Source organism: Catharus ustulatus, chromosome 1 (genome assembly GCF_009819885.2).
Source record: "Catharus ustulatus isolate bCatUst1 chromosome 1, bCatUst1.pri.v2, whole genome shotgun sequence".
In the NCBI taxonomy this organism is placed as follows: domain Eukaryota; kingdom Metazoa; phylum Chordata; class Aves; order Passeriformes; family Turdidae; genus Catharus; species Catharus ustulatus.
Genome location: NC_046221.1, coordinates 141930019 through 141951020, shown reverse-complemented (window position 1 = coordinate 141951020; position 21002 = coordinate 141930019). Strand labels below are relative to the sequence as shown.

General features: G+C 38.5%; 1 protein-coding gene across 2 annotated transcripts in view; it reads right to left on the bottom strand.

Moving 5' to 3' along the window:
* Positions 1-3800: 3800 nt before the first annotated feature.
* ZFPM2 (zinc finger protein, FOG family member 2) overlaps positions 3801-21002 on the bottom strand; it is a 308180-nt gene continuing 290978 nt past the window's right edge. For both annotated transcript variants that reach the window (XM_033072539.1, XM_033072549.1), the window contains 3 exons: positions 14671-14877; positions 10251-10475; positions 3801-7282 (listed from right to left, as the gene is read on the bottom strand). In XM_033072539.1, the coding sequence (XP_032928430.1) occupies positions 4791-7282; positions 10251-10475; positions 14671-14877 (2924 nt within the window). In that variant the 3' untranslated portion in view covers positions 3801-4790. The remainder of the gene's footprint in view (positions 7283-10250; positions 10476-14670; positions 14878-21002) is intronic.

Genomic DNA, 21002 nt, shown 5'->3' with positions numbered 1-21002 from the left:
GTGTGACTACAGATTTCCTGCCCACCTCCCTTCTGTTTTAACTCCATACATAAGTGCCACCACTATTTTAGTTCATTTTGCTGTGGCTCTTAAGTGGTCTGGATTTGAAGCACTGTCAGTGACCTCTGTGGAAGACCTCAGTGGAGGGACCATGTGTGCTCCCAGGCTAACACATCTGAAGCCTGGCTGTTTGACTTGAATCTAATTTGCAGTAGGGTCACACATATCTGTTCTGTGGATGTCTGTCCTGCACAGTTCATGGTAACAAACATGCCAGCTGTGAAGGTGACCTGGAAGGTCAAAAGACTTGTGGTTCTCTTCCCCATTGTCAGCCTTGGGGAAAAGGAGACCACAGAAGTCAGAACCTTTGCCTTGGCAATATTCAGAATTTGGGAGCGGTCTTCCAAGGATTTTGTCTCATCAGCATTTTAGCCTCTCTCAACAGGCCTCCAGGGACATGTAGCATTTTTATAGTGCTGATGCCTTGTAACTGCTGCCTTTGGCAGCCATCAGTGTACCCATACTACACTCTCGGGATTAACAAAGTGCCGCTTCCCTTTCTCCTTATCTTCTTTGCCTCTCAATAAGATTATCCCACACCACCCTTTTTCCATTATACTCACCATGGAATTTTCTTTAAGTCAGGTTTTCCAGGCTGCTCAGAGCACTATCTCAGTTCCACTGTCTTAGAGTGACTTCTGGTGCATAGCTTATGCATGTACATTCAGCGAAGTGAATTAGCCCACCTACACGTCATCTTGATAGTAGTGCTGGAATTGATTTAATTTTTAAATTTCTACATCATGGTTTTTATTTGTTATTTTTTTCCTTTTCCATTTGCCAGTGGTGCAGTGTTTATTGTCCAGGGAGAAATCACCTTATTCATACTCTCTATTTTGTTTAGGATATGACTTCTATATTCCTGAAGACAGTGTAGACAATGAACATAGTCAATAGTTATCTAGTGGAAATGAGAGACTGAGAAAGGTAGGAGTGTGGATCCACAGTTAATATCTATGATTTAGTTTTATGATTACTTTTAATAATGAGAAGATGTCACCAGAATCCTAACATTATTACAATTACTTCAAGACAACCAGAAATCATCAACCAGACATGTAGTAATACACTTTACTGTTTTCCTTCTACAAAGGAAAAAAATCACCATTGTTGTGTGAAAACTGTGACGATTGGGATGTGGCCAAATTAGTTCTGCCCACTGTCTGTGGATGGGAGGTTTTGTGAATAAGGAAATCTTCCTTAAAAAGCCCAAAAGCTGAAGGTAAAACCTGCCAGGCAATCAGTACACAGGGAGATAGGCAGGAACCAGCTCTTCTAAATATTAAGTCTTCATGTGGAGCAATTTTATTTTTTGCAACATCAAACCAGGAAATATTTTAATGCCTTTTGTTGAGCTGTTCACCCGATAGCCCCAAAGATTTATTTACTGACACCAGCTGACAGGGATTAAGGGATCCAAACCATTTAACTGAGGTGCTTTGTTTCCTGCTGAATTCCAGGTGTCAAGACTGAGGACAGAGTCCTTTTGCATAGATGATTTGATAAAAAATTAATAACCCTAGAAAAAACCCAAAAGAAGAACTTGGGAAGAGAAACTTTTAGCAATAGGCAGTTTATCACCTTGGACAAACAAGTTGCATAATCTGAAGAGTACACAAATAACTTCTTGGTCAGAAAACAGATTTAAGTAGTTTACTTCTGTAAACAATACTTATGACTTGAATGTAGATGTGTTTTAAGTTCCAAACTGGGATTAGGCCACTATTGTGCATACTGGTTTTAAGACACAGGGGAGAGATTTCTGGCTGGTCAAACTCTTTATGTTCTTATTTCACCTGAGCAAATTAAAAAGTGAGTGCAATAAAGAAAGTGAAATAATTGAAAACGGTCTATAAATTGATCTATAAGTTATGGGAAAACATAGTTCCTGAACACAGCTATGTGAGCAGCCTTTTAAAAAATGCTTTTTGTTTTTAAAAAATATATTAAAAAAATCAAACGTTAGTATCTGCTACCCAACTAGCTTGTGTAGTTTTACTTTCACAGTGTGTTATGGTATAACTTAGGGGTTTAGCACGTGTTAGAGTTGCCAGTTTTTCCTGTGAAGTGACTAAACTATATAAAATGTATTTACAATTGAGTAACTCTGCACCCACAAATGAACAGGTTGTGCCTATTTTGAACTTGTAAAAATGGAACCAGTCAACCAAATAGGTGATTTATAAAGAGAAAACGCTAGCAGAATTATTCTGTTGTGTGAAAGAAATTGGACTAGCCAGTGGGAAGAATATAATGCAGCATGGCAGGCTTTAATTTACCTCTGGAATATATCAGAACCCTCAGCATTTCTGGATCAGAATCCGTTTGTGATAAGCCTTTCCTCTTTCAGCATCGCTTCTCAACTAGTTATTTGCCTTAACCCAGATATTTTCCTTTACTTTCTCACTGTCTAAACACACCCCTAGAGCTCTGCAATTGTATATTACACAACCTATGGCCTTCTGACCAGTATCACCAAAGAAGTTTTCATCTATGCATGTGGATCTTTCAGAATTAGGTTATTTCAATCCAGATGTAAACACATCTAGTTCTTTAACCCATTACTGCATGATGCATAATCTTCAAAATAATGTTTGCCACCAAAACCGCCAAAGGTACTATCTGTTTCAAATATTGTGAAGTCTTAGATATCCTGGTGTAATTTCTAATGAATGTTAAACTGAGAATCATGAACATTTTGCCAGTTTTATTCTCCCTATGATTGTAATGCTTTTTCTCCTTCACAAGTATTATTATCTAAAGTATTTGCTATAGGACCAGCTTTGGGCTGGGAATGTTTACATCTACTATCTTTGTTGCAAGTGAGAATTAGTACAATTTTAAGCACTCTTATTTAAAAGCCTGGCTAACCAGCAGAATTGTACACTACAGTTTTGAATTGTTTATTATTTTTGCTATTGGGTTATATGTAGCTACACTTACAAATTAAGAAAAAAGGACAGTTTCAGTTCCAAACGACACAGAAATGGGGTTGCTGAAAGGCAGTGGCATTGTATGCTCTTATGCTAGACTACGACTGGCTGCTCTGCTGAAACACCATCCTTTTATGCAGTTTGTTCTGAGTTGTTTCTTTGGCTGACACAGGAACTAAAATACAACTGTTTATGTAACTTTTCAGATCATGGTTTTGCTTTCAAATTTGTTGGAGGAAAATGCATCAATAGGTCATTTTTATAATCTCAATTTTTTAAATGAAAACAGTGTACAGGAGACCGAACAATTGCAAGTGAAGGGTACTAATTGTGCATTAATTCAGATTTTAATATTATATAAATTATTGACTAATATTTCTATACTGAATTAGTGGCGCCAACTGCTGTTCTCCTACATGAATGATCTTGTTTTTTATGTAAGAACACTGAACACATGAAGAATCGTACCAGAGGTTTTAGGAAGGAGATTGTTCCACTGAATTTGGCGTATGAAGATACTGCCAGGGAAGTATGTGTTCCTTGGCACTAGTAGAGAGAACAGCCTTCCTGCTTCAGACCCTCACATTTTAAGTTTTAGTTCACTAGGTAGTCTTTGACCCAGTTGCACTGGTGACCTGTCAGCGGGGGCTCCCTGGAAGTGGAGGCATCCTTTGTACTCATTGTCTCTTTGCTTCCACTGAAGAGAAGACAATGTTAGCTTGTTCCTAAGAGCTTCTTCACAGTTTGTGAGCTCTAAACCCACCTTGAAAAACAAAATTTTAAAAAATTAAAGAAATTACTGCCAAATTTCTCCAATTATCTGGAATTTTATTCCATCCATATACATGCATAGTAACAACATTTGTTGAGAAATTATTTCTATCAGAAGTAGAACATTATCTTTGTGATCACCAGTTGCAGTATTGCTACTCTTATATTTAAATATATCTTATATATGAATTAGATTCATAATTGCAGCATTGAGTTTAGGGTTTTGTTTTAGACTGTGCCTTTCAAAAGATAAAACTGATTGATATGACCTCATTTCTTACAATACTGCTTCCAGTAATTTTGTTCATTCTTTATAAAGTATTGCATTTAACAGCAAAGGTTTAAAAATTGAGACAGAGATGCATCAGCGAAAGAAAATACGAGTACTATACAAGAAAGAAAATGCCATCTTCATTTAACGTACGTTTCAGATTAAGAAAGTGGACAGAAACATACTGCTACATACAAATGCAAAGCCTAATGACTAAGGTACTGTATGTGCTAAAATATAAAGTGCAAACTGAGCCCAATTGTTCAAAAAAATTGAAATTTTAAGGCGAACTTTACAGCATAGTTGAAACTTTTTTGCAAGTTATATTTTAGCATATACATATATCTGCAACAGCATATAAGAAAAAAAATCAGGATACACAAGTGCTTTTGAAGCTATTTCTAAAATGCTTTTCTGTATTGTTTGCGACTATTTTCTTTAAAATCTACTATACAGTGCAAACCATATGTGCTACACAATAACTATACAATAACATTACAAATGACTTTAATATAAAGTTTTTAAATAAAAAATAACATAACTACAGCTATGAATACTGCTGGTAAAATAAATTAATATTTTTGAAAATGGCACCAATAATACACTTTACTAATGGACTGTAATGAAATTACACCTTTAAGTCTTCAACTCAGCAATAGTGAAATCTCCTGATTGTCCAGATGTAATTCAAACAGCTTTCTTTAAACTGTATGGAACAATATGCTAAACACATGTACCAAAGGCGACCGATTGTTTCATTTGACATGTTCTGCTGCATGTGAAGAGCAATAAAACTTCTTATGAGTTATAAAGTTTGAGAGATTGTTGAACTGGATGTCGCACAGTCGGCAATACTTTCCGCTGGTTGGAGCCTGGGTAGAGCCATTCACACCTTTAGCTATACTAGACAACTGTTCCTCTGCTGTAGGAATTGCTGGAGAGACGTTTTCATTTGTAGCTAAGGGATTCTCAGAGATCCAAGAAGGAGACTTGTGCCCATCTTCATGTGGAGGATTCTGGGAAATGTTCTCTTGCTGTGGGTTAGCAGCAGGTCTTTCCTCCTGTTTTAGTCCCCCATTAACTATTACCATGCCTCGGTTTTTCGGCAGTAGTGGAAGAGATTCTTTCTTCTGCACAGCACATCCATTTGAAGGCGCCTGGCCTTTAGGAGATTCACTTTCCGTATTTGTGCTTTGATCTAAATCAGTATTATGAATGACGAGGGAACCAGAAATGTAATCACTTGGCTTTATTCCATAATATGGAGAAAGCTGATCTGCTCCTTTAGCTTTCTTTATTGCTCCAGGGTAAAGGCATTGTGGAAGAAACAAATGTTTGTTTTCTTCTTTTGTAGCAATAAGCTGGGCCGCTTCACTAAAGACTTTAAGTCCTTGAAGTGTTGCTAAGTGTGTGGAAAATAAGTTTCCATTAGGAGAGGACTGTTTGGAGTTTCCATTTTTCTCACATTTGATTATGCTTCTCTCATAACTGACATCTGGGCTGTTTCTTTCGCTTTCTGGGTTTTGAAACACCTTACTGTCGAGTTGTCCCAGGTCACTACGCTGATGAGCAGTGACAGGACAAAAATTCTGCTTGTGAGCCAGGTAGTTTTCTACCTTGTTAAAACTGATCTTGCATACGGTGCACTCATGGTAGTCCAGCAGCCTTTTGGGAGAAGTGGACGTCCTCTCTGACGGGGGTAAGCATTTTTTACTGAGATCTATTGGCACATCCATCTCCAAGCAAGACACGGTGGAGTGGGCAGTATCACACTTTGAAACTGGAACACACTTGTTAATAGACAGCGATGTTTCCAGATGCTTTGAGACTATTCCTGGAAAAATATCACATCGTGGGTGGTAACATTCTCCAAGGCCCTCTGTCGACTCTTGAGTAGATGTACAAGGATTGCCAAGATTAGCAACTTCTAGAAATCGCTGTTGAACTAGTGGTGGCCTCTGCTCTTGCTCTGGTAAGCACATCTCATACATCTTCCTTCGCTTCCGAGTACGCATCGTTCTCTGCATGGCAGGCACTTTGTTGGAAGCGGACCTCTTCAGCGGGGGATCGTGGCGAGTGGCACAGTAATACTGCTTGTGGACCATGTAGGTCTCATGTCTGCTGAAAGTAATATTGCAAGCTTCACACGTGGTCTTGTTAGGGTCACTCTCCCCCTCTACCAAGGGAGCGTTGGGATTCTTCACATCAGAAGGTTTTCCATTTATCTTTTCATCACCATTGCTTGCAGTTGACAACTTCTTCGGCTGTGCAGTAAAGTCCTTCTCGTGACTTTTATTGTTTGGCCCAATCAAATCTAAAACATTGGAAGAGTTTAAGCAAGATGTCTGCAGAAGCTGATTTTCTGGATCTGATGTGTGAGGAGCTGGATTCAGGAGGTTTATAGAGCTTTGACCATTACTGGGACTTACAGCTTCAGGCATTTTTTCTGGAACACTGGAAAAATCTGGTGACTTTGCCATCTGCTGCCATCGGCTGCTGCAGTAATGCTTTTTGTGTACCAAATAGTTGTCCAAATTATTGAATGTTATGTTGCATTCAAAACATGTAGCCCCTTTAGGCATCAAAGGACTGTAAATCACAGGTGGATAATTGCTACTTCCATGCCTCAGCCTTCGATGGACAAGTTCTGACATTTTGGCTAATATCTCTGAAGCCTGAGGAACCACAGTGATGTCTTGGGGAAAAGCAAACTGGGAAAGAAAAGGTCCCATTGGGAAAGAAGGACCAATATTGGGCTGAACTGGCGATGAAGCAAGTCTTGGACTGGATGGTTCAGATTTTATTTTGGTATATGAAAAGCTCTGCTTATTTGCAGCAGGCTGGGTTTCTGGCCTCTGGTTTGGAAGGAAAAGTGGAGCCTTTTTTTCACATTTATCAAGCTCTGTATCAGAACTTGCATCTTTAGTCTGCATGGTCTTTTGGCTCTGGGGAACATCATTTCTGCTCAACAGGTCTGTTGCTGGCTGTAAACCTTCTTCATTTCCACTTGGAGAGTGTTCAATGTCACTTTCTCTCTGAATTTTGTTGCCAGAGACATGTAACTCTTGGTGCTGCAGTAGCTCCCTCTGAGTTTGGAAGCCAAAATGGCAGTGATTGCATCTAAAGGCAGCTTGAGTAAGATGCGAGAACAGGTGCTGATGAAAGTTAATCACTGAGTCTGCAGTGTAAGTACAAACTGTGCATTTCAGACTAGCACCGGGTGGGAGAAATTCTTCCATTTTCACTCCTACAGAAAAGACAAACAAAATACAAAATAAAGTCACTATTTTGTCCCTCATGAAGAATACTGGGAAATGAGCTGCACAGAAGGTACAAATACAGTGAAAATTACTAATTTTCTTCTAATGAGATGGTATTAGCCACCCTGCAAATACTTGAATTATTTTTTCTCAAACTGCTAGGTTATTCCTAGATCTTGCTCTGCTTTAGAGAGCCCTAGTACTTGTATTCATCAGAGCTGCAGGGAGAGACAGAATAAGGGAAAGGACAAAAATAGACTGGACTTATTCTAAATGAAAAAGTCTCAGAAATTACAGTTACAACTAAAGGAACACATAATGTTCCCCATACACAACACTGGAAATTTTGAATGCACAGAAAGCATACCAAGGTCAAGAGGTTCAAGGTTATGATGTAGCTTGAGGTACAGCCCTCACTGTGCCTGAAAACCACAGACAAAGCAGAAATAGCATTTTGAGCATTACTGATGCTCAGCTCTTTGCTTGCATGGGTTGGCTGTAGTGTGGGAAGAGGTTACAGATCTATCCTCATCAGAAAGGACTGATGAGCTGTGCTCCTTGTGAAGGGAGGAAGAGCAGTAAGACATGGCTTCACTGACATTTTATCTTTCACATATAATGGCCGTTGGCAACTACTGCTATAATATGACACCTTTTCCTCATGAAATCACTACCACTTTATCAAGAACATTACCTTCAAAGACATCTTACAATCACCGATTAAACAAAAAACTCCAGGTTTCATGGCATTTTGAAATTGAAAATGCTTTAAAAAGAGATAACACCCAATTTCTCTACTGAAACAACAAGGGTTCTAGTTACCTCTTAGACAATAAAAACTGAAAAAATATTGATAGAGATGATATTCAGCATTTAAAATGAGTATTTGTTCTGCCTACACATACGCACATACACCTCAGTCAGGTGAAGTAGGTGTGTGGCTGTTGGACAATACAAACCTGTAAGAATACTTTAGCTCTCTCTGTGGGTAGTCACTGCTCTGTCTGGAGGTCCTTCCTTCTTCCCTAGCATCAGTTAGTTGTGAGTGACATTTGAGATTTGACCTCAGAGGTCAGAAGGGAGACAAGGACACACACAGCACTTTTTCCAGCACTTGTTTTCCGTCAGGCATTCTTTCCACATGAGGATTTAGCTCCTCCACTGACACGAGATGGGGCTTCACATGCTTCCCCATCATGAGGTACAGTGACAGCAGTCTCTATGGGACTTTGCACCTCAGTCAGGGCTCTACATTCCAATGGTGTAGGTCTGCTAGAGCCTCCAGTGGGAACAGTAACAGCAATTGAAACAAACGCAGGGCTTACAAAGATTACAAGACATTTGGAAAAGGAATGTTTCATTCCTACTGCAGAAGGTGTCATAACTTGTGATAATCTGTATAAAAAAATAAAGACTGACAGGATAGGAAAGAGAGCAAGAATCTGGTTTGTCACTAAAAAGAAAGGGAAAAGCCTGAGGTTTAGCCTCTCTTCTAAGAAATAATTAAAGATTCTTACTGGAAATTCACCATAATTTCAGATCTATGTCTTTCAAGGAACACAGATGTCTAGATTACACACAGATATGGTCACTCACAGCTTATGGCTCAAAAGCCTCAACATCTAAGGCAATGGTATGTAAAAAAATGAAAATAGTTGAAGCAAATCTTTTGCACAATGGCTAATATTTCAGTTTTTTCCTCAGCATGGAGAGAAATTAATCTGTAATCTTCCCAGAGTATCTGGTTATAACTACCATGCTGTAAGACACATTGGGCTGCATTCACCTGATCTTGTTGAAGCTGTTGTAGCCTATGGTACTACTGGTTTACTGAATAGTGAAATATTTGCTAGGCAACAAACAGAAAATGGCAATAGCCTGATAAGACCTTGAAGCACAAAAAGATCTGACCTCTAAATGAATGGCTAAGGGTTTTCTGTGTTGTCTACACAAAGAAGTTTTCACTCAGCACTCTTCTAGTCCTTTTCTGGGAGGTACCGAACTTCTCCAAGGCATTGTTTGCCTTTTATATTTGATACCCAAGTATCAGATGAATATTTTTCACTTCGCCAAATCCAGAGTAGACTACATATGCCCCAGGAGTTTTTACACTGCAGCCAAATAATTCAGTGACTAAAGTACCCATTAATGTCCTTTAGATTCCATTCATGTAACAGGAGGATCAGGAACACCTGTGGAGCCCTTGCTTCTTTCTAGAAGCATCTCTGTACACCAGACAGCAAACACACCCCACACTGACACTGCAGTCTTTCTTATGTGAGGTGTTCTCTGCTACTGAAAACTCCAATGCAAAATGTCCTGCAAACCCTTAACAAGCCCTCATTCAATCCAAAATTGGTCATCCACACCATGCTGATGTGGTCCTTAGGGACATGGTTTAGTGGTGGACTTGACGATCTCAAAGGTCAAGCCTAGACAAGCCTACGATTCTTTGATTCTAAAATACCATCCCCATTTTATACTTAAAAGGAGGGAAAAAAATATTTCTATGAAACAAGTTTTTTATTAAACAAGTGTCCTGGTAAAAGCACAGAGTTCTGGACCATGATCCTTAAAGCCTTCTACCTAAGAAGCCTCCTCTAGGGTTTCAAGATCTTACTTCAGAAGAACATATTTTCTGGTTGTGTGTGTGTTGGGTAGCTGGAATCCTGCGGTAATTGATTTGGTCTGGATTCCTGACCATACCTTCACCAGTAAAGAAATGCTGTGTATTCACACATTCAAATGAGGATTAGCAGATAAAGCAAATGGCACTGGTTACTGGGAGAGGTACTTGGTGTAGAACACAGGTCAGAAACTGTTGACATTTTGTTATTATCTACATGCAGTGCTTGCATATATTTGGAGAGACATTGATCTGCTGAATGTCTATAGTGAATAATTCTTCAAAAAGCTAAATCTAGAAGATGATACACAAAAACACGTGATACTTACCACTGTGAGAATTTAGGTGCATTTCCAGAGCTCTTGCATTTGAAAAGCTTTTGGTGCACTGTGGAAAGGGGCAGACACTGGATATCTGCTGAGCACTGTCCTCACTCTCCTCTGACAGCTGTGGCCCCTCTCTTTGCCTCCCACTGCAGTAATACATGAGATGGGCCTGCAGGTTCCGCTCGCTTCGGTACCAAATGCCACAGGATTTGCAAGGGAATATGTCCTCTACAAGCAAGTATAAGAGGTGCAGGTTAGCTACAGTTCACTTGGTGCCAACCAATTAACACAGCTAGATTAATTCCACTCCCTTCCCCATTAAAAAAATACTCATTTAATAAAACATTGAAAGCAGAAAAATGGGTTTATTAAAATGTCACTTGCAGATGAGAGACAGTTGTTTCTTTCAAAATATATATATTTTTTAAATTGCATGAAGAAAACTGCTAGAAGCTCCTGGCACATAATTATTTTTAAAAATTAAATTAAGTGTTTATTGGGAACATGCAATACTAATTCAAGAACTATGCTGTATTTCCAACACACCACTACTCATTAAGTGACATATTTCAATTTATTTTCTGTGTGCACAAGACTTTCCAGCTCTGGGCCTTGGAAATTTTGAGGGCCAATCACAGATCATTCTGAAGAATATGTATTTTCAGTATGCTTATGCATTTATTACTGTACAACCCTTTTGCTCTGATATCCAGGAGGCAAGACTGGACTACTTTTCCTTAAGATCCTATGATATAGAATGTGATCTTATACTAAGCAGCATGTCGATTTCCTTGGTTCCTATTATTAATTATAGAAATTGAAATTTCTTATGTATTTTTTGTCCTCAATATTTTTGTTTTCAGTAAATTGTTGGCTTTCCACTTTTCATTATGCACAGAGGATATTTCCTAAAAATAAGGCAATTTTTCATTGTCTCTTATCCCAAAGTTTGAGCACCCCTCTGAGGAGAGACCATGCAGAGGTTGCACGGAGTGTTTTCAGCAGCAGAAATGAGGATTTTGATCACGCATTAGAGAGTACCTACTTTACTAATGTGAAAAGTAATAATATGTATGGTATATTTACACAAAGTGGACAGATATTTGTGTGCTAAAACCTTGTCAAAATACACTTACACAGTACCTGTTGTGTATACATCTCAGAAAGAAAAGATTTATCTGATCTTTCTGAAAGGTTAACCTTCCATCCTATCTGTAAGAACAAGAAGAAATCCCTGCTCTTTTGAGGCACATCTACACTGGTTAATTAAACTATGACAGCATCACAGTTCAACACTGGAAGTTGTTTATATCGCTAAATCATGAGATCAGTCCCTTCTATACCTTGGCTTAAGTCAGTGAACACTGTTCCCATTCATGCACAGATTTCAGGAATTATCATAGGCATAGGACCATTCCTTGCATCTAGTCTGGACATCTCTTGACTGTTTTTGAGACTGAGAGAGGATAAAATTATAAGTAACTCCAGACTGTGACAGCTGACCTCAGGATCAGGCAATTGCAGTGGACATCAAAACATATTGTGATCAACATCAAAACTCAGAGTTCAAAGAGCTGCTGGAGACTGTAATTAACTTAGTTCTGAAGAATGGCTCACTGCTCTGAAAAACATGGCACATGTAGCTGATGATGTAATTCATTATCATTCATGACAATTTATGTTTAATTGCAAATATTGACGTGTATAGGACAACTGCTCTGTTTCAATTCCTTTGGGTGAACAAAGTTGAAGACTCCAACCCATTGACATGGATGAGTCTTTTATTTGCTAAATATTTACAAATGCAGCCAAAATTTACATTGCTTAGTTTGCTTCTCTGATTGCAATGCTAATGCTTGTCTATTTTTCTGCTCATGAATTTGCAAAAAAATATTTATACCACTACCAATTTCTATATTCCTTTTGCCACTGAATAATTGTGCATGGATTTCAGACACAAACATTTAATGGAGCAGTTAGTATTCCAACATATACCACTATTAAAACATTACTGATACAACTTGCATAATTTGAAATGTCCACTTCGCTTTAAAGGTGACATTTCAACACTTGGTTTTGGTCTCAAATGGTTTAAAAAAGTTGAACTGTTGAGGTTTCCACAGAAAAGAAAGTCCAAAAGTATTAATAGGAAATTCTGATATGGACAGCATGTCCTTTTTTGAATTCATTTGACTGCATTCCATCACAAAATTGAACTTTCTGATTATCTTAATGAATTTGAATTCCAGCCATCTTTATTTCCTGTGGGTTAGATGGCCTGGACTGTCTGTAGCTGCAGTTCCACATGGTGACTATGTGACTCCCATTACATGCCAAGCAGAGGATATGCATTTGAAGAGTTTTGCATGGTGAGAGGATGGAATTTCAGGGAGAACAATACACAGGGATGGGATCTGAAACAATTACTACTCTAAAGTGATGCAAAACAGAAAAAGCTACTTGAAGCTAGTGTTTTAATTACTTAAAACCAAAATAATGCAATTTATTTCATTGGATACTTGCATATAATGAAACATTCAGTCTAAAGCTGAATGAGCCAAAGGTGATATTCTATTTTTTTCCCAACTAACAAATGTTAGGAAACATAAAAAATCTCCAAAACAACTTACAAAACAATTTTTTTTTCCAGATAACTAGATAACTAGAAAAAGAATGCTTAAGAGATGGCTCATTACAAATCTAGAGGTTCATTTATCTTGTTGTTCGACTTCTAGTTCAAGACTTTAATGAAGAAACTGAATTTTTACAAATCAACAATGAAATGTGAAAACAGCCCCTTATGACCCGAGGCACAGTCAGGACTGATGTGGAAAGTTCTGGGCAGTAAGACTTGGTATTTACCACCTTCCTGGAGTCAAGGACACAGAAGTTACTCTGAGTTGCTGCTAAACCTGTATAGCAAGAGCTGATGTACCATAAAGACTCCTCTTAGCAATGTTCAGTGTGGCTTTCCAGGGCTCTGCAAAAGTCAGTGCTGGCAGAAAACATGTTTCCAGAAATGTGATGTTGTAGAAATCTGACTACTTTGCCAAAGCCCGGAATTGGTCTCATGGATTTACACAAGAATATGATCTCAGTTGAAACAAGCTATGCCCTTCAGGCAAGGTAACCCCCTGTAGCAGCTCCCTCAGAACAGTGATAACTTTGTGACATTTTAGGTGCTCCTGACACTTCATTTTGGAAAGGTCCTGTGCCATCCTAATTGCTGGTTCTGTGAGCAGGTCAGCTCACAGCTGCCCCACCAGTGGGGTAGAAATGAATGTACTTAGCTAAAGGGCATGAGGCTGCTCCAACTCACTCTTGGAAGAGAAGACCTGGATGATATGGACATTTGAAGGTTTATCTTTTAAAATAGTCTAACAATAAATACGTAGCTAACAAAATTGTTTGGCAGAAAAGAAGCAATTTAAAAAGAAAAAAGAAACTGAAAGGAAAACATAGAATGAAATGTGTTACCAGGGATATTTTAACTAGTCCTGTGTGAAGAGCTTGAAAATGTTGTGACTGTTCAAGACTCAGTGTCATCAAGTGCGAGTCCGAGTGGCAGATCATGTGCGTGCATGTGCACCTGAAATATTGTGTTCAGTAGTTCATTATAAGTAATTATAATACTTAGAAACCATAAAAAGCTAGATGAAGTGCTCCAGCATGGGGTCTGCAAAGTGCTGAGAATTAAGAATATTCAATCTAAGTGATAACTGGTGAGGATCATGGTAATGGCCAATATATTTGAAAAGTACTTAGAAAGGAGGATGAAGAACTAGGGCTGTATAAAACGAAACAGCAGTAATAAGCAAAACTTAAAGATATAGAATTTAATTTGAGCTAAATTGTCACAGTTCAGGAACACTCATGTCCCTTCTCTCTAAGGACAACATTTGAATGCACACTCCATTTTGTCCATGATGGAGCCCATTGATGACCAGAAGATGCAAAAACATTCTTGGTTAACCACATTGAGTGGAGATGCCACGATAAATCTGGGCTGCTATAAGGCATGATTTCCACTGCATTTTGAAACAAACTGAAAAGATGTGTTCCTTTTCTTTTCCTGGGTATCATGAATTATTACCAGAAACTGCAGCAGTAAGCTTACTTGAGCAGCAGAGGCTGGACTTTGAGAGTTAGCCGATCTATCTCATCTACTTTTTAAAGTTTCTAATGCTATTGCCCCTGGGAACAGATCACAGAACCTCCACACGAGGGCAGGTCAGGTACTCTGGGTGAGGCTCTCGCCAGACTCCTTCTCCTGCTCTTTTTATCTGTGAGATGATGGGGGAGCAAAAGCAGGCTTTGAGCTGTGGTGTGGTCATGAATTCACCATTGCTGCATTAGCTCTTCACATGTGCCTTAAAGTACTGCTGTTTTAAAAATCCGCCTGAGAATAGAATTCCTCACTTACTGTTCACAATAGCTGTAGGCAAAATAGATGCCATTGCAGCCTGCTGCGGGAGCAGCTGTATGGAGTCCAGCAGGCGGGCGGGGTACATGCCTTCTGTGAGAGTCATCTGACTGGCAGCTTGCAGCCTTGAGTCAAAATCCACAACAAAGGCAACCAGCTCTTCACCCTCTGAGATGGCCTTGGTCGTGGTACACCAAAGCTGCCCTCCTGTAGGAAACATAAAACCAGAAAGATTGAATTGACAATATCAAATTCCAGAACTTAAAACATCAGTGCTATCTTCACGCTTTTTAAAAAAATTTACTTTAATTTCTATGGCTTTTTCAAGGTTAAGAGGCATAGTTATTACTTTTCCTGTCTTCCTTCTACCAACATAGGAATTTTCATGTATAAGAAAAACAATTTGGGGATAGTTTTCCTAACTATTTCCAGCATGACTAATCATTTTAATTTTTCACTTTGTCTCCTAAAAAGCCAACATTAAGAAAATCAAGATATAGGTGGAAATAACTTATGGAGTATTTTTCTCTTTATTATTTTCAGCAAAGTTCCTGTAAATTTTTTTCTTAACTCCAAGTTTGTTTTATTTTGAATAGAAAATCACAGCTCAATAAAACCAAACAGCTGCAAGAAAGAAATCAGATTTCCTCTTAAGGGCGTTCTTCCCCTCCCTTATGTTTGTCACCCTCTTTCTCTAAAAAATCTTCCCTTATGTAATATTCTTCGTAACATGTCTGCTTTATCTCTGCTTACACTGACTGAACTTCCTGAAAAGAAGATATGCCAAAGATCTGTTTCATAAAGGCTTATTCAAATAAAGGTTTGTTTAAAAGGGGGGGTAGGGGGGGAAGTGGAAGAACTTTCATCAAACAGTAAGATACACTATAGCTCTGTGCTGCAAATGTCACGTGTAGTGCATTAAAAAGAAAATTAACTATGCGAGTACATCTACTAATGTATTTGAATGCGATAGTGAATGCTCATTTATTTAACATGTTTAGACAGGCAAAGCACTTATATTGTGTTATCTACACTCTCAGGCCTAGATACATATCCAATACAGTTATGCCTGAAATAATGTTGCATACTTTATATGTTATAAAGCTTTTTTTTTTTTCCTCAGGTTTTGTATATATAGAGAAAGCTATACGTTGCATTCATTAGGCAAGCAAAAACTGTACTCGTTTTGATAAGTAATATTGCTGTGTTTATCTTTCGGCATAACTGCCTTTTCAACTGCACTTCATTTTTTTCCCTTCAACGAGATTATAGTTTTAAAACAACTTGTTGCAAAAATCTGGTAGAGGAGATAACAACAGTGTATGATATGCCACAGCTAAATGGAAGAATTAGGACATTGTTTTAGAGAAATCTTGGACAATTAATTAAACCAGTCTATTAGCTTTCAAAGATGAGCAAACAAAACAGCATCAGTGTCAGAGTATTTCAGTGGCAAAATACGCTAAGCTTCCAGACCTCAAAGTGGTATAGAAGTTTCAAAGCAGAAAAGTGCCTTAGTATTCCCCTTTGGTAACATAGCAGTTGAAGGTGCTACAAAGTTTGAAAATAATTTACTGTGAGGGGACCAAAGCATACCAAGGTTTACTAGTCCCCGATATTAGAATACTAAATGGTGCAAATCTGAGTAATTTCCTCTAGAGAATAAGAAGACGGAAAGTGAAGATAGTACCAAAAATTTCTAAAATTGTACAATCCTAATGCCTGAGCAGGAATTGAAAAATTTGAAGAGCACAATCTGACACATTGTGTGATATAACTAGCAAATATTGTGTGATATAACTAGCAAATATACAGAAGCCTTCAGAGCTAAACTGGGATCAAACCTCTTCCAGAGAGAAAAAGGCTAAATTCCTAAAGTGTACTTAATACTCTTGTACATGAAAATACATGGAACACACACTGCAATTTGAGAACCTGAAATTGGATACTTTTGCTGCAAACATCACACAGTTAATTTCTATTATTAACACGTACTTCTATCTTATTTATATACAGAATATATACCGACATGTTTTAGTATATTTTAATACAGAATAAGAGCTCTTTTTATTATTCACTGGATCTCTTAATAAAAATGAGTCACTGCAGAATAACCAACCGAGACTTTCTCTATCCCAGCAAACATCTTGACAAGCTGTGTGTACCCTTGGGGGGGAAACAAAAAGTGATTACTGGGTCTCCAGCTGCAATCGGTCTGGATCAGCTAAAAGGCTGAGTCAGGCTCCTGGTGCTGCAGCTCCCCAGGGCGTTGACTCATGTCCAGCAGCAGATTAAACTCGGACAGCTGAAAGGAGCAGTGACCCCGGCTGCCTGCTCCACCCAGCTCCTGCAAACTGTCACACCTACGGCAGGCACAGCCTGGTGGGATGTGTGACAGCTTTGGAAGCACAACAGTTTTTAGTTTGGCTTAATAAAGAAAATCAGAACTAGAGAAGTTAAATCCATGCCTGCATATGAATGCAAACCTTCAGCTCAGCAGGATTCAGATCCAAGAAGGACATTGTTAATTTGTTTTCTCTCATCCCAGTCTATAGAAAATGAGGCATTTAGGTAATCATGACATACACATGCACTATTTTTCATCAGAACATGATATTGTGTTAAGTTAAATCCCCAGATGAACTCCCAAAAGATGCATTCTTCCAGCTACTGGAAATGCAGCTCAGCAGTCACTCATTGGGACAGGACATGGTGCAGTCCCCACTTGTCCCCTCCTCTGCTTGCCTGCACAGAGTAAGGCAAGGGCTGCTGTTTTGAAAGATGCAAATGACTTTCTTCTCCTAAATGCAGTGAATGCTAACGTGCCAACCTTCATGCGCAGCAGGAAGACTGTGGAAGAGAAGTCGTCTTGAGCCTTCTACTACACAGTCAAGCAAAGAGCACAAGTCAGTCAAGAGCGACAGAAAAAGTACTGTCAAGTGCAGAGAACCCGACAGAGGCTTCCAAATTTAATAGGAAGTTCCAATCGTGACTATCATATGAATTACTATGCTGTCTAGACACCTCTGGCTGGGATAAGGGCTTCCGTACAGGTGGTAGCTAAAAATCAGGAAAAAAATTCTTCCACAAACATTTCTACAGGATAAGATGCAACTGACATATATACAGCAATCTCTCAGGAGCACAACAGCTTTTCATGAAGCATAGAGCAGTGTTAACAACAGGTTTTCAAAGGGATAATACAGAAGCCATAGCCAAGTACCAGTGGTGATCAGAAGGAGAGAGGAAGATGTTTGTATGAAATATTTGCAAAGGCATGAAGATTTCATAAAGAAATGTGAAGGACTATTGTTTATATGAGATAAGGTTCTGATTTTTTTTAAACCAATTGTTCCTCTTGTCAGACATAGCTTAAAAGAGTGAAATTGTTCTACAAAGCTTTACCAGGCCAGGTTTCTCAGTCCTAAGATGACACAGACATCAGAGGAAGATAAAGGATGAACAGATGTTTTTGCAGGGATGAGTGACTGACAGTGCCTCTGAAATAGTCATGGTTATATAATTTGGTCAGAAAGCAATGGTAGATTGGTGATTTTGGGCCTCTTCTTACCCATAATGAATACATTGCCCACCCATGCTGCCATTCTCTGCTGAGAGAAGATTCTTAGGCACAAGAAGTATGACACTGATTATGTGGATGACAACGATTATATTTATTGCTCACATGGTATATCTCAATATTGTCAATGCAGTATATAATACAAGCAAGTCTCAAGGATTATAATAAAAATAGGTTCATCTAGAAACAGACACGTTTACAGTCTTTGGCCTTACCGAATTCAAAGCAAAAAAGCACCCCTTTTGCTACTATAGGATTTTATCTATATTTTATCCGTATGTGGCCGGGTCTTATCACTTTTACTCACCCATTCTAAACGGAGTGCTCCCTATCTTCGGGCTGGACGCACCCGGCATGAGTTCCTGCAGGGACGGGGGAAGGAGCCATGTGGAGCTACCTGCAGCCTTGGGAGACCAGTTTGCCCAGGTGGTCCAGTCTCCAGCAGCATTTTATATCCTTCTTCAGGCCGATGTGTACTAAAGGCAATGCAACCATAGCAGCTCCCCCACCTCTGGAATGCATTCATTATGCGAGCAGTCCAGACAGTTCCTCCTGCAATTCCCACCCGGTGTTCTTATCTCAGGGCAATTCCCACCTGGTGTTGTTATCTTTGGACAAATCATATTGCCCATCAGAGACAATGGCAAGGAAAAGCGTGCGTGCCCCGTGCAGAGGATGCACGGGAAGTTTCGTGCATCCTCTGACTGTATTTCCTCACCGTCACAACTGCTTACACTGAAAGAGGTCTTACAGGTTTTACCGAGCTAAAGTAGTAATAAAAGTCTTTACTGTTATGCCAGTGCAGAAAAGAAGGTTGTGGATCAGCAGAAGGCTTTGTAACATTGGAAATCTGTTTTCTCAAAAAGTGTAATTATGATTCTGTGAAATTGAAAATAAGCTTATTGAGCATGTAATGTATTATTTTATATCTGTGGCTAAATCAAGCAAATTTATGTGATAGAGAACATACATTTTCAAGCAGAAGAAAGAATAAAAATGTCTGTAAACACTGTGTATTTATTTGAACTATTTTTCTTGCTCAGAATTCAAGGAATTAAAAGTGCTCATTTGTTTAATCATCAAAAGACAGGAAAGCTAAAGAATATAATGTTTTCAAACCAGAGCAAAAAATTACACCCCAGTTGCATTGGCATAAGTTCTTTACCAAAAGATATCAGGCACTGAAGCAGTTATCTGACACCTTCACAACGTCCACCAAATAGGAAGGTTATTTCAGGATTCTCTTCTTTGTCTGCATCTTTCAGTGCAAATATTTCTGCTGCTTGAAAAAAACCACCAACACCCTTAAATAAAAACAAAAAAACCCCAAACCAAACAAAAAACTTTCTAATGAAAAATGAAAGAGTAAGGTCCTGATGCCCCTGAAAAACTGTGGACTTACTGTTCTTTGTAATGTTTATGATCAAGATTCTTGTGCAAACAGATCTGGTTCGTAACAGGAAGCTTATAAATCATACTCATAATTGCTGTCAAAACTGCAGTGGAGTGTACTGCAAGTTTCGATAATAAAGAATAGAGTCACAGTTCAAACTTGATTACATTTTGGAAATTCATGGTGCTCTTACAAGAATCAGTGGTCTTAAATATCTTCTTCTCCTGCCAAATTTTTCACTTGCACTTTTTATTATTTATGAAATCAGTGTCTGCACAATGTCATGCAGACCTCTGCTGATAAACTCTAATTAAGATTAAGACAAGCCTTTTGGAAAGGATCCCATCATTAGCAAACATGATAAACACAAAAATACTCCCTACTTGTCAACCAGGAGCAATTCAGTAACCTAACAGTATTATCTGTTGCTAGGCTACAGGGCTGACAAAGCTTCAATTATATTGTATGGCCATACCTATAGAAAACTGTATAGGAAAATGTATCTAATATAAAAGCATTTAACTTCACCCATGCTATCTGTAATTCACGGCTTCCCTCAGTGGCAAAAAATCAGGTTAATAATTACATAGCATGCTCAAAAAAATCTTCGTGATGTGTCACGTTTGCACAATTTTTTCTAATTTATCTCTAAGATTGATAGACATTTGCTTTGTAAAAATAAAATGCAAGAAATGGGATGCTGTAAACCAGAAGCGTAACTACATCTGGACTCATCAAGATATGGAATCACACTTAGTATAAAAAATATGTAGCAAATTGAACCAATTACATCATACTTAGATGTAGTAATACTCTATCTTCTGCATTCAAAATAAGGAGTAGTATGGTGATAGATATGCACGCTCATTCAAAACTTTATTTTACGTGGATTGGACACCTAAAGTAGAAAAGAGAAACTTTTTTTTTGTTTTTAACAGCCCTCCCTTTTTTCCTTCTATATTTGATTTTTTTTTTTAAACAAAGGGTCATCTACTATCCTGTTTGAAACAAGAAATTTGCTCTGAAAATTTAACTAAATGGCTCTTCTCTCATTTTGATCTTCAGAACCCTAGAACCCTATAGCACTTTCAGGGAAAACACAGAATCCTGCACAGTGAACCTTGTGATGGTGGGCTGCTGCTTTTTTCGGCTCTTTCCCCCCCCCACTTATGTTTTGCACGCCTTAAGGAATGATAATTTGGAATCTATGGATGCAGTCTGAAAGGAGATTATATAATAAGGCCAGACTCACCTAACTCCACTGGGAAAAAGAGCTTCAAAATGGATGAAATCATTAAGCGTCTTGATTCATATTGTTGCTTTTAGGAAAAGTACCTTGAGAGAGCAAGTAGCTCAAAC